The 16,357-nt window shown below is 44.4% G+C and overlaps 1 protein-coding gene across 1 annotated transcript; it reads right to left on the reverse strand.

Annotated features, from left to right (window-relative positions):
- Window positions 1-3,248: 3,248 nt before the first annotated feature.
- LOC139561714 (galactose-specific lectin nattectin-like) lies at window positions 3,249-8,180 on the reverse strand. Its single transcript, XM_071378972.1, has 7 exons — window positions 8,108-8,180; window positions 6,055-6,136; window positions 5,408-5,635; window positions 4,810-4,904; window positions 4,047-4,181; window positions 3,553-3,691; window positions 3,249-3,385 (listed from the first exon to the last, which is right to left on the reverse strand). Exons 2-7 carry the CDS (start codon window positions 6,122-6,124, stop codon window positions 3,318-3,320), a joined length of 735 nt encoding a protein of 244 aa, XP_071235073.1. The 5' UTR covers window positions 6,125-6,136; window positions 8,108-8,180; the 3' UTR covers window positions 3,249-3,317.
- Window positions 8,181-16,357: the final 8,177 nt, after the last annotated feature.

Here is a 16,357-nt window from a genome sequence, read left to right on the forward strand (position 1 = left end):
TATACTACTAATACAACTACACACAGCCCTATACAACTAATACAACTACACACACAGCCCTATACTACTAATACAACTACACACACAGCCCTATACTACTAATACAACTACACACACAGCCCTATACAACTAATACAACTATACACACAGCCCTATACTACTAATACAACTACATACACAGCCCTATACTAATAAAACAACTACACACACAGCCCTATACTACTAATACAACTACACACACAGCCCTATACTACTAATACAACTACACACACAGCCCTATACAACTAATACAACTACACACAGCCCTATACTACTAATACAACTACACACAGCCCTATACTAATAAAACAACTACACACACAGCCCTATACTACTAATACAACTACGCACAGCCCTATACTACAAATACAACTACACACACAGCCCTATACTACTAATACAACTACACACAGCCCTATACTACTAATACAACTACACACAGCCCTATACTACTAATACAACTACACACACAGCCCTATACAACTAATACAACTACACACACAGCCCTATACTACTAATACAACTACACACACAGCCCTATACTACTAATACAACTACACACACAGCCCTATACTACTAATACAACTACACACAGCCCTATACTACTTATACAACTACACACACAGCCCTATACTAATAAAACAACTACACACACAGCCCTATACAACTAATACAACTACACACAGCCCTATACTACTAATACAACTACACACACAGCCCTCTACTACTAATACAACTACACATACAGCCCTATACAACTAATATAACTACACACACAGCCCTATACTACTAATACAACTACACACACAGCCCTATACAACTAATACAACTACACATACAGCCCTATACTAATAAAACAACTACACACACAGCCCTATACAACTAATACAACTACACACACAGCCCTATACTACTAATACAACTACACACACAGCCCTATACTACTAACACGACGCCAGGTCAGCGGAGTCAATCACCACCTTCCGGAGACACCTGAAACCCCACCTCTTTAAGGAATACCTAGGATAGGATAAAGTCATCCTTCTAACCCCCCCCCCCCCCCTTAAAAGAGTTAGATGCACTATTGTAAAGTGGTTGTTCCACTGGATATCATAAGGTGAATGCACCAATTTGTAAGTCGCTCTGGATAAGAGCGTCTGCTAAATGACTTAAATGTAAATGTAAATGTAACACAACTACACATACAGCCCTATACTACTAATACAACTACACCCACAGCCCTCTACTACTAATACAACTACACCCACAGCCCTATACTACTAATACAACTACACATACAGCCCTATACTACTAATAAAACAACAACACATACAGCCCTATACTAATAAAACAACGACACACACTACTGTTGCTACTATTTGTACATTGTTATCAGCTCATTAACAACGTATGTGTACAGTTTTATCAACTAATCAACAACGTACACTTCCGTTCAAAAGTTTGGTGTCACTTAGAAATGTCCTTGTTTTTGAAAGAAAAGCAAAAAAAAATTGTCCATTAAAATAACATCAAATTGATCAGAAATACAGTGTAGACATTGTTAATGTTGTAAATGACTATTGTAGCTGGAAATGGCAGATTTTTTATGGAATATCTACATAGGCGTACAGAGGCCCATTATCAGCAACCCTCACTCCTGTGTTCCAATGGCACGTTGTGTTAGCTAATCCAAGTTTATCATGTTAAAAGGAAAATTGATCATTAGAAAGCCCTTTTGCAATGATGTTAGCACAGCTGAAAACTGTTGTTCTGATTAAAGAAGCAATACATTTGGCCTTCTTTAGACTAGTTGAGTATCTGGAGCATCAGCATTTGTGGGTTTGATTACAGGCTCAAAATGGCCAGAAACAAGACCTTTCTTCTGAAACCCGTTAGTCTATTCTTGTTCTGAGAAATGAAGGCTATTCCATACGAGAAATTGCCAAGAAACTGAAGATCTCGTACAACGCTGTGTACTACTCCCTTCACAGAACAGCGCAAACTGTCTCTAACCAGAATAGAAAGAGGGGTGGGAGGCCCCAGTGCACAACTGAGCAAGTGGACAAGTACATTAGAGTGTCTACTTTGAGAAACAGATGACTCACAAGTCCTCAACTGGCAGCTTCGTTAAATAGTACCCGCAAAACACCAGTCTCAACGTCAACAGTGGAGAGGCGACTCCATTAACAATGTCTACACTTTCTGATCAATTTGATGTTTTTTTTAATGGACAAAAAAAAATTGCATTTCTTTTTAAAAAACAAGGACATTTCAAAGGGACCCCAATCTTTTGAACGGTAGTGTACGTTGTGCAGTTTTATCATTTAATCAACAACGTTGTTGTGCAGTTCTATCAGCTGTATTTCTACAATTAGTTTCCAGGAGGAGAAAGGAAACCCAATCTACTACAGACTCTCTGAGTTGGCTGTAATATAATAATAAATATAGACGAGGCTGCAACTGAAATATCAAGTTCTCTTCATTCATTCTAATACATTATATTTTACTAATGTTGCCTACCTCTCCTCTCCTCCTTTCTGTCAACTATAGCAGACCACTCCTGTCATTGAATACCATACAGAAGCAACAGTAGTGTGTGTGTGTGTGTGTGTGTGTGTGTGTGTGTGTGTGTGTGTGTGTGTGTGTGTGTGTGTGTGTGTGTGTGTGTGTGTGTGTGTGTGTGTGTGTGTGTGTGTGTTTTTAGGACTGCTGAATGGCCACCAGGTGGCAGTATTTGCTCATAGAACCACTAATGTTCAGTACATTAAACCGTTAACCCTGACCTCATTCTAAATCTAACCTCTAGTTTGGCTGGAGTGGACTATAGTACAGTCACCGTTAACCCTGACCCTGACCCCTTACCTGAGACCTTACATCCTATGCACATGGAGATCGGAGATGATTTTACAGGTGTAAGAAATGTGTGTAAGCAATTTGAAAACATCATGAATCACTATTTTTTCATCCCCTCATTGAACTTTAAACATGAAGAAGGTAGTGATGATGATGATGATGATGATGATGATGATGATGATGATGATGATGATGATGATGATGATGGTGATTTACATCAATTGGTGAGATGCAACTGTTTAACATTTAATTTACCAAAGATGTTATTTGGTACTTCACACTACAGAGTTTCACAGTTGGACCCAGCTGGTGTTTTGTATAAATGACCACTGAACAAAAGGTAACATTGCAGACGGTGCATTTATTTAAAACAATCTCAAATGCCAGAGAGCTTCTCCAATGTTGTCTCTCCCAAAATGTGGACATCACAGCTTTCTGGAACACAGGAAGGGACGTTTGTTCCAGCAGGGGGAATCATTCTGACCGCGGGAAGCTGGGAAAGAGAGAAACAGAGAAAGGTAGGAATTATTTTTGTTTTATAAATATGTAGCTAGAAAAGGAACAAATTCCCTTTTAAGATGTATTTTACTACTATCCAAATGTTTGATGTATAATGATCAGGAGACTAGTCTGGAAACTAGTCTGGAGACAGGATTGTACCTCCATAGTTCATCTCCATACAATGCTCCCGGCTGTTCGAGTTGTCATTCACAACAAAGTGGTCGGAGTTAGAGGGTTGACCCGGGGCCCAGTTCTGGTAGATAAACCTGGACCCGTCGCTCCACAGCCAAAGACCCTCCTACAGAGCACACAGGACGATGCATCACCAGCAGACAGTTAACACTATATATACACCCTGTAATTACTGTCTTTAAAGAGGAAATCTGGGAATTTAAAAAGCTGAGGGATGGGCCTGGAGAAATGTAACCACTCAGATTCCTAGACAGAGTTATGGATACCAGGACTGACCATATATGAGATAAGCATGATTTAACCATGGCTTGAAGCTAGACAGTGTTTGTAATATTAGATAACAAGCTTTGAAAACAAACTGATCTGTGGGTTAAGGCACCACCAGACCTTCATAGGTTCAAGAATCAATAATCAATGCATCTTATATGTTTCAGGAGTGTTCAACAGACGGTGCTTCTGACCTTGATGGCATCGTTGGCTCCAATCCAGGTGCGCTGGAATTTCTTGGTACTCTTCCTGATGACAGACTGAAGGAAACGATACTGGGGAAGGCTGTGCACTGAAGCCAGGTTACCTCTCAAATGCAAACATTTCCTCTGGAGAGAGAGAGGCAGAGAGAGAGAGAGGCAGAGAGAGAGAGGCAGAGAGAGAGAGAGGCAGAGAGAGAGAGAGGCAGACAGACAGACAGACAGACAGACAGACAGACAGACAGACAGACAGACAGACAGACAGACAGACAGACAGACAGACAGAGGTGAGAGAGAGAGATACACAGAGAGAAGGGAGAGATAGACAGGGGAGAGAGAGAAACAGAGGTAGAATATAAAGATAATTAGAAGGAATAGCACATCATGATATAGTTTCTCAACCCTGTTGAACACAGATTAAACCTACAGTCAACTGCAACCCTGTATGGTCACCAGACAGGGATGGAAATAGCATCCCCACTACCCCAACTATAGTGCTTTTCAGATCAGGCTTCTAGAAAATGTGTCCAACTAGCATAAGATGCAGGTCAATTATTGTCTTTTCCATTATCCCATGGCACATTTTGGACCCTGGCTAGTAGAAATTGCCGTCTACTAACCCGGCTGGCCAGTGTCCAAGATCCTTCAATTCCATCACTGCTACCAGATTCTCAACTGCTGATCTCTCATTAAACCACCAATACTTAAAATCATGCACACAGATAATCTGAATTATGTACAGCAGACATCCAGGTACCTCTGCCTCTGGCCATGTGGACATGAAGGGGAAGTAGTGATAGCAGTGTTTCTTATATCTGTGCCAGCCTTTTGGGCAGACTCTGCGATGACACTCTGTAGGGTGGAGAGAACATATTAGATAACATTATGAAATATTTTGAATATTATAATAATAATAATATTATATATATAATATTATGAAATGGTTTGTTCCCACCAGACAATCTGATCCGTTAAAAGTGCGTTCCAGCTGTGATGTTACTGAGCAACACACCAACCGCTAACCGTGTGTTGTTGAAAAATTACCGATTCCCTTTGAAAAGTAACTTTTCGGGCAACATGAACAAATTCGCATAGAAATGTGTGTTATAGATCTGTAATTCTCATTGAAGCGGTAGATCTATGTCCATGCTTCCCATTATAACATTTAGGTTTTTTTGTGTTTTCTTCTTTCGGCTTCGAACAGCTGAACATATAATATTTGTAGTTATTGAAAATATATTTCACAGCAGTTTAGATTGTACAATGATTCTCTATACTACTTTTGCTTGTTTTGTAACATAAACTGTCATTTTACCGGTCGGCAGTTTGCATATCAGGTTCTCCATGTTTCTCACCTTTCCGGGGAGGAATGTGTTCCTCTGAGTCAGACCGATCTTTCGGAGGATGAATGTGTTCCTCTGAGTCAGACCGATCTTTCGGAGGATGAATGTGTTCCTCTGAGTCAGACCGATCTTTCGGAGGATGAATGTGTTCCTCCGAGGAAGAACTGTTTTCCTCTGAGTCATAGGGATCTTTTGGAGGAGGAATGATTTCCTCCGAGTCACAGCGATGATGCCGATGCTCTACAACAAAAGAGAGACAAAGAGAGAGGGAATATTGAGAAAACGCAATTTTTAAAAGACTTTGGGATCCATTCAATCAGCGTTACAGATTCCAGAAGTTTAAAGGTGATTTCAGATGAAGCAGTATGCATGCAGCGTGAATGCTGTCTCTGCTAAAGAGGAAACATTGCCTTTAAATTTCTAACTGAACGAACCGGATTGAATAGAGTCCTAGATCAGTTTCAGAACTATGAATCCACAACAGATCTATATAGAATTATATTTTAGCGAATACGACGGGAGCCCCAACCAGGAGCTCGGGGTCCAGTGACTGTTAAACCAAAACCTAGGTCACTAGGTGTTGGGTTAAGGTCTCAACAATAACATCAAATTGAATCTGATGTGTGTGAACAGGTCACCAAAACCTTTGGTCAGAATACCTCTTCTACGGCTTGCATCTCCCAGAGCAAAGACAGCGCTGAGAAGCAGAAGGGTGGTGAACATCGGCATGGTGATAGTCTCCTGAGAGAGAGAAAGATAGTGAGAAAGAGAGAGAGAGAGAGAGAGAGAGAGAGAGAGAGAGAGAGAGAGAGAGAGAGAGAGAGAGAGAGAGGCAACGAGAGGGGAGAGAGAGAGAGAGAGGCAACGAGAGGGGAGAGAGAGAGAGAGAGAGAGGCAACGAGAGGGGAGAGAGAGAGGCAACGAGAGGGGAGAGAGAGATATACAGGTAGAGAGAGAGAGAGAGAGAGAGAGAGAGAGAGAGAGAGAGAGAGAGAGAGAGAGAGAGAGAGAGAGAGAGAGAGAGAGAGAGAGGCAACGAGAGGGGAGAGAGAGAGAGAGAGGCAACGAGAGGGGAGAGAGAGAGAGAGAGAGAGAGAGAGAGAGAGAGAGAGGCAACGAGAGGGGAGAGAGAGAGAGAGAGGCAACGAGAGGGAGAGAGAGAGAGAGAGAGAGAGAGGCAACGAGAGGGGAGAGAGAGAGGCAACGAGAGGGGGAGAGAGAGAGGCAACGAGAGGGGAGAGAGAGATATACAGGTAGAGAGAGAGAGAGAGAGAGAGAGAGAGAGAGAGAGAGAGAGAGAGAGAGAGAGAGAGAGAGAGAGAGAGAGAGAGAGAGAGAGAGAGAGAGAGAGAGAGAGAGAGAGAGAGAGACGAGAGGGAGAGAGAGAGAGAGACAACGAGAGGGGAGAGAGAGAGAGAGAGACAACGAGAGGGGAGAGAGAGAGAGAGAGACAACGAGAGGGGAGAGAGAGAGAGAGAGAGAGGAGAGAGAGAGAGAGAGAGAGAGAGAGAGAGAGAGAGGCAACGAGAGGGGAGAGAGAGAGAGAGAGAGAGAGAGAGAGAGAGAGAGAGAGAGAGAGAGAGAGAGAGAGAGAGAGAGAGAGGCAACGAGAGGGGAGAGAGAGAGAGAGAGGCAACGAGAGGGGAGAGAGAGAGAGAGAGAGAGGCAACGAGAGGGGAGAGAGAGAGGCAACGAGAGGGGAGAGAGAGATATACAGGGAGAGAGAGAGAGAGAGAGAGAGAGAGAGAGAGAGAGAGAGAGAGAGAGAGAGAGAGAGAGAGAGAGAGAGAGAGAGAGAGAGAGAGAGAGAGAGAGAGAACGAGAGGGGAGAGAGAGAGAGAGACAACGAGAGGGGAGAGAGAGAGAGAGACAACGAGAGGGGAGAGAGAGAGAGAGAGACAACGAGAGGGGAGAGAGAGAGAGAGAGACAACGAGAGGGGAGAGAGAGAGAGAGACAACGAGAGGGGAGAGAGAGAGAGAGACAGAGAGAGAAAGAGAGAGAAAGAGAGAGACAGAGAGAGAGAGAGAGAGAAGCCGTCAAGACAAATTCAGTGAGTACTTCAGAGTGTAGGGGAGTGTAGCATTTCCCTGACGCCTCAAAGAACCCCCAGCCTTTCCACAGAGGGTTCTACATGGACCCCAAAAGGGTTCTACCTGGAACCAAAAATGGTTCTCCTATGAAGGACCCTTTTGGAGCCTCCAGCCATTCCACCTATCAAATGTATTCCAGTACTATCATCACATCAGAGCAGATTCAACTAATGAACGGCTTGGTGATTTAGTTGACCATTTATCAAATCAGTGGAACGGCAGGGGGGACTTGGGAGGTCAGGGAAACCCTGTTTGGTACATAACTCATGCAACTGCTAAGGCAGCGTTTTCCAAACTCGGTCCTGGGGACCCCAAGCTGTCGTACATATTCCTGTGTCCTAGGCTACTCTACTGCAATTGGTAGAAAACATGATACCTGAGTTTAGGCAGAGGACTTGAATTCCTTAGCGCAGCAGTTCCTGAACTCGGTCCAAAACGTTCACCCTTTTGTGTCCCTAGTACCTAGTTTCCAAATGGAACCCTTTTCCCTATGTAGTGCACTACTTTTGACCAGAGCTACATATGCCCTATGGGCCCTTGTCTAAAGTAGCTCACTACAAAGGGAATAGGAGGTCAGTTGGGACGCAGTCAGGTACAGTATTAGATGAACAGAAATCTCACCTTCTGAAGTCTTCAGTTGTAGCTTCACTTCTTCAGAGATCTTCAAAGGTCTTCACTGGGTCTCTCTCTCTCTGTCCTGCCTGTGAGTTGAGTTCTACCTCTCCCTCAACTCCTTTTTAAGGACCCGTCCAGTCAGACCCCTCCCTCTATTTTTCTCTATCTCTCTCATCCTTTAAAATGAATTGGAATTTAAATTCACTTCCTGAATTGACTGTGTACCGGGAATATTTAAAATTAATAAAGTTCATAATCATTTAGAGATTAAAACAATATTTATCGTATTTAAATATGTTCCCTTTCCACTGTTCTGTTTGTGACATTTGGGTTGATGGTCATTAGACTTGAATCAGAATGTTATGGGTTAACCTCCAATCCGTTGATAGTGATTGACGCCAGACTGGAGGTACAAGGACAGAGGACCCTGATTATTATTGTAGTATCTGAACACTGTGTGATTCTGTAGCAGGCGGCAAAGGAAGTCACTGAGAGAAACTTGCTTGTTTTAGCCGTCTACCTGAGGTTCAGAGAAACAGCCCTTCTTTAATTCTGTGGCCTACCAGAAACAATATGTTTTAAGGTTAATAATACTACCAAAGTTGTCTTTGAAGTCTACAAATGGAGCCCGATATAACCATTAGGAATTAACCCCTCACTTTAAGAACTAGTGCTCACACAGTAGACAGCGTCTGTCACTTCCCAATAGAAATGTATTTTATTGAACAACGTCATTTTCTATATAATTCTTACTCGTGCTTCTGAATTGACCACGTTGTAGTATTTTATTTGTCCCAAGTTAGCTCACAGATTTGACAGTTTGTAAAGGAAAGATTCACCCATTTTGAATGTTATTGTTTTTTGTGCGTCTCTGAGCGATGTTCTAACGTTTCCTGGGGGTGTCATTTCATGTTTTCCTTTTCTAGTTGCAGCCTGGTCTCAGTGACTAGACGTAACATACAGTGAGTATATACAAACATACATACAGTATATCACAAAAGTGAGTACACCCCTCACATTTAAAAAAAAATATTTGAGTATATCTTTTCATGTGACAACACTGAAGAAATTACACTTTGCTAAAGTAGTGAAGTGTACAGCTTGTATAACAGTGTACATTTGCTGTCCCCTCAAAATAACTCAACACACAGCCATTAATGTCTAAACCGCTAGCAACAAAAGTGAATACACCGTAAGTGAAAATGTCCAAATTGGGCCCAATTAGCCATTTTCCCTCCCCAGTGTCATGTGACTCGTTAGTGTTACAAGGTCTCAGGTGTGAATGGGGAGCAGGTGTGTTAAATTTGGTGTCATCGCTCTCACACTCCCTCATACTGACTTGTCACTGGAAGTTCAACATGGCAAAGAACTCTCTGAGGATCTGAAAAAAAGAATTGTTGCTCTACATAAAGATGGCCTGGGCTATAAGAAGATTGCCAAGACCCTGAAACTGAGCTGCAGCACGGTGGCCAAGACCATACAGCGGTTTAACTGGACAGGTTCCACTCAGAACAGGCCTCACCATGGTCGACCAAAGAAGTTGAGTGCACGTGCTCAGCGTCATATCCAAGAGGTTGTCATTGGGAGATAGACGTATGAGTGCTGCCAGCATTGCTGCAGAGGTTTGCTCATAGAACCACTAATGTTCAGTACATTAAACCGTTAACCCCCCGCAACCTTAATGTTAGCTAACCCTTCACATAACCTTAATGTTAGCTAACCCTTCCCCCAACCCTAACCTTAATGTTAGCTAACCCTTCCCCCAACCTTAATGTTAGCTAACCTTAATGTTAGCTAACCCTTCCCCCAACCCCAACCTTAATGTTAGCTAACCCTTCCCCCAACCTTAATGTTAGCTAACCCTTCCCCCAACCCTAACCTTAATGTTAGCTAATCCTTCCCCTAACCCTAACCTTAATGTTAAATAAACCATCCCCTTCCCCTAACCTTAATGTTAGCTAACCCTTCCCCCAACCCCAACCCTAACCTTAATGTTAGCTAATCCTTCCCCTAACCCTAACCTTAATGTTAGCTAACCCTTCACATAACCTTAATGTTAGCTAACACTTCCCCCAACCCTAACCTTAATGTTAGCTAACCCTTCCCCTAACCTTAATGTTAGCTAATCCTTCCCCCAACCCTAACCTTAATGTTAGCTAACCCTTCCCCCAACCCTAACCTTAATGGTAGCTAATCCTTCCCCTAACCCTAACCTTAATGTTAGCTAACCCTTCCCCCTTCCCCTAACCTTAATGTTAGCTAATCCTTCCCCCAACCCTAACCTTAATGTTAGCTAACCCTTCCCCCAACCCTAACCTTAATGTTAGCTAATCCTTCCCCTAACCTTAATGTTAGCTAACCCTTCCCCTAACCTTAATGTTAGCTAACCCTTCCCCTAACCTTAATGTTAGCTAACCCTCCCCCTAACCTTAATGTTAGCTAACCCTTCCCCTAACCTTAATGTTAGCTAACCCTTCCTCCAACCCTAACCTTAATGTTAGCTAACCCTTCCCCTAACCTTAATGTTAGCTAACCCTTCCTCCAACCCTAACCTTAATGTTAGCTAACCCTTCCCCTAACCTTAATGTTAGCTAACCCTTCCCCTAACCTTAATGTTAGCTAACCCTTCCCCTAACCTTAATGTTAGCTAACCCTTCCCCTAACCCTATTATTAGCTAACCCTTCCTCCAACCCTAACCTTAATGTTAGCTAACCCTTCCCCTAACCTTAATGTTAGCTAACCCTTCCCCTAACCTTAATGTTAGCTAACCCTCCCCCTAACCTTAATATTAGCTAACCCTTCCTCCAACCCTAACCTTAATGTTAGCTAACCCTTCCCCTAACCTTAATGTTAGCTAACCCTTCCCCTAACCTTAATGTTAGCTAACCCTTCCCCTAACCTTAATGTTAGCTAACCCTTCCCCTAACCTTAATGTTAGCTAACCCTCCCCCTAACCTTAATGTTAGCTAACCCTCCCCCTAACCTTAATGTTAGCTAACCCTTCCCCTAACCTTAATGTTAGCTAACCCTCCCCCCAACATTAATAACCCAGGGTTTCCCAAACTCTGTGCGCGTTTTGGTTGTTGCCGTAACACTACACAGCCGATTCAAATGTTTAAAAAACAAGACGTGCACCGAGTTTGGGAAACCCTGCTTTAACCTAAATTGGAACCTTAACAGAGGGGTTTCAAACTCATTCCATGGAGGTCCTACTGTCTGCAGACTTTTGGTTTTTCCTTTACATTTAGACATTAAGACCTTGACAACCAGGTGAGGGCAGTTCCTTACTAATTAGTGACCTTAATTCTACAGAGACAGTCGTTTTTCTAATGTAGCTGACCCTCACACCCTAATGTAGCTGAGGCCCACACCCTAATGTAGCTGAGGCCCACACCCTAATGTAGCTGAGGCCCACACCCTAATGTAGCTGAGGCCCACACCCTAATGTAGCTGAGGCCCACACCCTAATGTGGCTGAGGCCCACACCCTAATGTGGCTGAGGCCCACACCCTAATGTGGCTGAGGCCCACACCCTGATGTGGCTGAGGCCCACACCCTGATGTGGCTGAGGCCCACACCCTGATGTGGCTGAGGCCCACACCCTGATGTGGCTGAGGCCCACACCCTGATGTGGCTGAGGCCCACACCCTGATGTGGCTGAGGCCCACACCCTAATGTGGCTGAGGCCCACACCCTGATGTGGCTGAGGCCCACACCCTGATGTGGCTGAGGCCCACACCCTGATGTGGCTGAGGCCCACACCCTGATGTGGCTGAGGCCCACACCCTAATGTGGCTGAGGCCCACACCCTAATGTGGCTGAGGCCCACACCCTAATGTGGCTGAGGCCCACACCCTAATGTGGCTGAGGCCCACACCCTAGTGTGGCTGAGGCCCACACCCTAGTGTGGCTGAGGCCCACACCCTAGTGTGGCTGAGGCCCACACCCTAATGTAGCTGACCCTCACACCCTAATGTAGCTGAGGCCCACACCCTAATGTGGCTGAGGCCCACACCCTAATGTGGCTGAGGCCCACACCCTAATGTAGCTGACGCCCACACCCTAATGTGGCTGACGCCCACACCCTAATGTGGCTGACGCCCACACCCTAATGTGGCTGACCCTCACACCCTAATGTGGCTGAGGCCCACACCCTAATGTGGCTGAGGCCCACACCCTAATGTGGCTGAGGCCCACACCCTAATGTGGCTGAGGCCCACACCCTAATGTGGCTGACGCCCACACCCTAATGTGGCTGAGGCCCACACCCTAATGTGGCTGAGGCCCACACCCTAATGTGGCTGAGGCCCACACCCTAATGTGGCTGAGGCCCACACCCTAATGTGGCTGAGGCCCACACCCTAATGTGGCTGACGCCCACACCCTAATGTGGCTGACGCCCACACCCTAATGTGGCTGAGGCCCACACCCTAATGTGGCTGAGGCCCACACCCTAATGTGGCTGAGGCCCACACCCTAATGTGGCTGAGGCCCACACCCTAATGTGGCTGACGCCCACACCCTAATGTGGCTGAGGCCCACACCCTAGTGTGGCTGAGGCCCACACCCTAGTGTGGCTGACGCCCACACCCTAGTGTGGCTGACGCCCACACCCTAGTGTGGCTGAGGCCCACACCCTAGTGTGGCTGACGCCCACACCCTAGTGTAGCTGACGCCCACACCCTAGTGTAGCTGACGCCCACACCCTAATGTGGCTGACGCCCACACCCTAATGTAGCTGAGGCAAATACATTCATTTCCAATGGAAGCCGCGTTGCTTTATGTGTGTTGCTTGAATAGACGGTTTGACAGAAATGGTCGCAGAAGGTGAATGTTGAACTTTTGTTGCAGACATATCATTTTTCCCCATAGGGGATTTTAGAAACACTTAAAATAAGGGCTGTTTCGTTTTTTTATTTAAAAAAAAATATACAGTGGGGAGAACAAGTATTTGATACACTGCCGATTTTGCAGGTTTTCCTACTTACAAAGCATGTAGAGGTCTGTAATTTTTATCATAGGTACACTTCAACTATGAGAGACGGAATCTAAAACAAAAATCCAGAAAATCACATTGTATGATTTTTAAATAATTAATTTGCATTTTATTGCATGACATAAGTATTTGATACATCAGAAAAGCAGAACTTAATATTTGGTACAGAAACCTTTGTTTGCAATTACAGAGATCATACGTTTCCTGTAGTTCTTGACTAGGTTTGCACACACTGCAGCAGGGATTTTGGCCCACTCCTCCCTACAGATCTTCTCCAGATCCTTCAGGTTTCGGGGCTGTCGCTGGGCAATACGGACTTTCAGCTCCCTCCAAAGATTTTCTATTGGGTTCAGGTCTGGAGACTGGCTAGGCAACTCCAGGACCTTGAGATGCTTCTTACGGAGCCACTCCTTAGTTGCCATGGCTGTGTGCTTCGTGTCGTTGTCATGCTGGAAGACCCAGCCACGACCCATCTTCAATGCTCTTACTGAGGGAAGGAGGTTGTTGGCCAAGATCTCGCGATACATGGCCCCATCCATCCTCCCCTCAATACGGTGCAGTCGTCCTGTCCCCTTTGCAGAAAAGCATCCCCAAAGAATGATGTTTCCACCTCCATGCTTCACGGTTGGGATGGTGTTCTTGGGGTTGTACTCATACTTCTTCTTCCTCCAAACATGGCGAGTGGAGTTAGACCAAAAAGCTCTATTTTTGTCTCATCAGACCACATGACCTTCTCCCATTCCTCCTCTGGATCATCCAGATGGTCATTGGCAAACTTCAGACGGGACTGGACATGCGATGGCTTGAGCAGGGGGACCTTGCGTGCGCTGCAGGATTTTAATCCATGACGGCGTAGTGTGTTACTAATGGTTTTCTTTGAGACTGTGGTCCCAGCTCTCTTCAGGTCATTGACCAGGTCCTGCCGTGTAGTTCTGGGCTGATCCCTCACCTTCCTCATGATCATTGATGCCCCACGAGGTGAAATCTTGCATGGAGCCCCAGACCGAGGGTGATTGACCGTCCTCTTGAACTTCTTCCATTTTCTAATAATTGTGCCAACAGTTGTTTCCTTCTCACCAAGCTGCTTGCCTATTGTCCTGTAGCCCATCCCAGCCTTGTGCAGGTCTACAATTTTATCCCTGATGTCCTTACACAGCTCTCTGGTCTTGGCCATTGTGGAGAGGTTGGAATATGTTTGATTGAGTGTGTGGACAGGTGTCTTTTATACAGGTAACGAGTTCAAACAGGTGCAGTTAATACAGGTAATGAGTGGAGAACAGGAGGGCTTCTTAAAGAAAAACTAACAGGTCTGTGAGAGCCGGAATTCTTACTGGTTGGTAGGTGATCAAATACTTATGTCATGCAATAAAATGCAAATTAATTACTTAAAAATCATACAATGTGATTTTCTGGATTTTTGTTTTAGATTCCGTCTCTCACAGTTGAAGTGTACCTATGATAAAATTTACAGACCTCTACATGCTTTGTAAGTAGGAAAACCTGCAAAATCGGCAGTGTATCAAATACTTGTTCTCCCCACTGTATATATTTCACCTTTATTAAATCATGTAGCCTTACCCTGACGTGACGTTTTGATAACCATGTAAATCTCTCTATGACAAGATGACTTTTATCAATATATTCGCCTGTATTTACCCCCCCCCCCCCCCCCCTCCAAAAAAATAAAAGTGGTATGGTGTATTTCCAAGCGGCCTCCCGTCCCAGTACTAACCAGGCCTGACTATGACCAGGTGTATACAGGGTCGTATGGCCACTAGCTTATTTTTTATACCCCGTTTTCTACACAAATTAGTTCCTTTGGCTTATATTTGCAACTCCTCAAGGTGCTCGGGAGAGGCGAAGGTCCCCCCTATCTTATATACCCGCCTGGCCACCTAATTCTCATCACACTGCTCTCTTAACCCGGATGTCAGCCGCACCAATGTGTCGGAGGAAACGCCAGATATACGAAATGAAGGTACTTCTCGTGTATCAAAAGGCAATGGCGATTTTGGTGTGATCGAAGGCGTGAGATATGAAATGCAACAGTTTGGTGTACAACATGAAGTTTGTAGGAAACCACCCATATGCTTCAAAGACTACTGAGGGAATGTAACAGAACAGTTTGGTGTACAACATGAAGTTTGTAGGCTACACAACCAGATAAAGGCGATCAAGGAGGGGGGAGCGGCTGAGGAGCACTCAGGTACATACAATATATACAAATCCAAGTTCTTCTCCTCTGAGACTCTTTGTGAATAAGGGCCAAGATCTTCTACTCTGAGACACTTTGTGAATAAGGGCCAAGATCTTCTCCTCTGAGACTCTTTGTGAAAAGGGCCTGGATTTTCTAATCTGAGACACTTTGTGAATAAGGGCCCATATTTTCAACTCTGAGACACTTTGTGAATAAGGGCCAAGATCTTCTACTCTGAGACTCTTTGTGAATAAGGGCCCAGATTTTCTACTGTGAGACTCTTTGTGAATAAGGGCCCAGATTTTCTACTCTGAGACTCTATGTGAATAAGGGCCCAGATGTTCAGTGAGTGTATTACAGTTAATAAGAACTGAATACAATCAAACGTCATATTACACCAGACATGTTCAATAATTTCAAAGTCAAGCCTGAAGAGGGGAATCTAACTGCAATGGGATCAAGGACCTCATTGTTTTGGTTCCGACGTCTCCGTTCCCTTGGAGCACAGGACCCGATGTTCCAGCCTTGACGACGACCTGACAACAACAAAACTAACACATCGAACATTCTGAAACAATTGGGATTGTTTACTCATCGTAACCTAGATAGAGTTACAGAGGACAAGCACAACATCTATATTAAGGTGACACAACTACACTACTAATACAACTACACACACAGCCCTATACTACTAATACAACTACACACACAGCCCTATACTACTAATACAACTACACAGACAGCCCTATACTACTAATACAACTACACACACAGCCCTATACTACTAATACAACTACACACACAGCCCTATACTACTAATACAACTACACAGACAGCCCTATACTACTAATACAACTACACATACAGCCCTATATTACTAATACAACTACACACACAGCCCTATACTACTAATACAACTACACACACAGCCCTATACTACTAATACAACTACACAGACAGCCCTACACTACTAATACAACTACACACAGCCCTATACTACTAATACAACTACACACACAGCCCTATACTACTAATACAACTACACAGACAGCCCTATACTAC

This window comes from Salvelinus alpinus, chromosome 31 (genome assembly GCF_045679555.1).
Source record: "Salvelinus alpinus chromosome 31, SLU_Salpinus.1, whole genome shotgun sequence".
Lineage (NCBI taxonomy): Eukaryota > Metazoa > Chordata > Actinopteri > Salmoniformes > Salmonidae > Salvelinus > Salvelinus alpinus.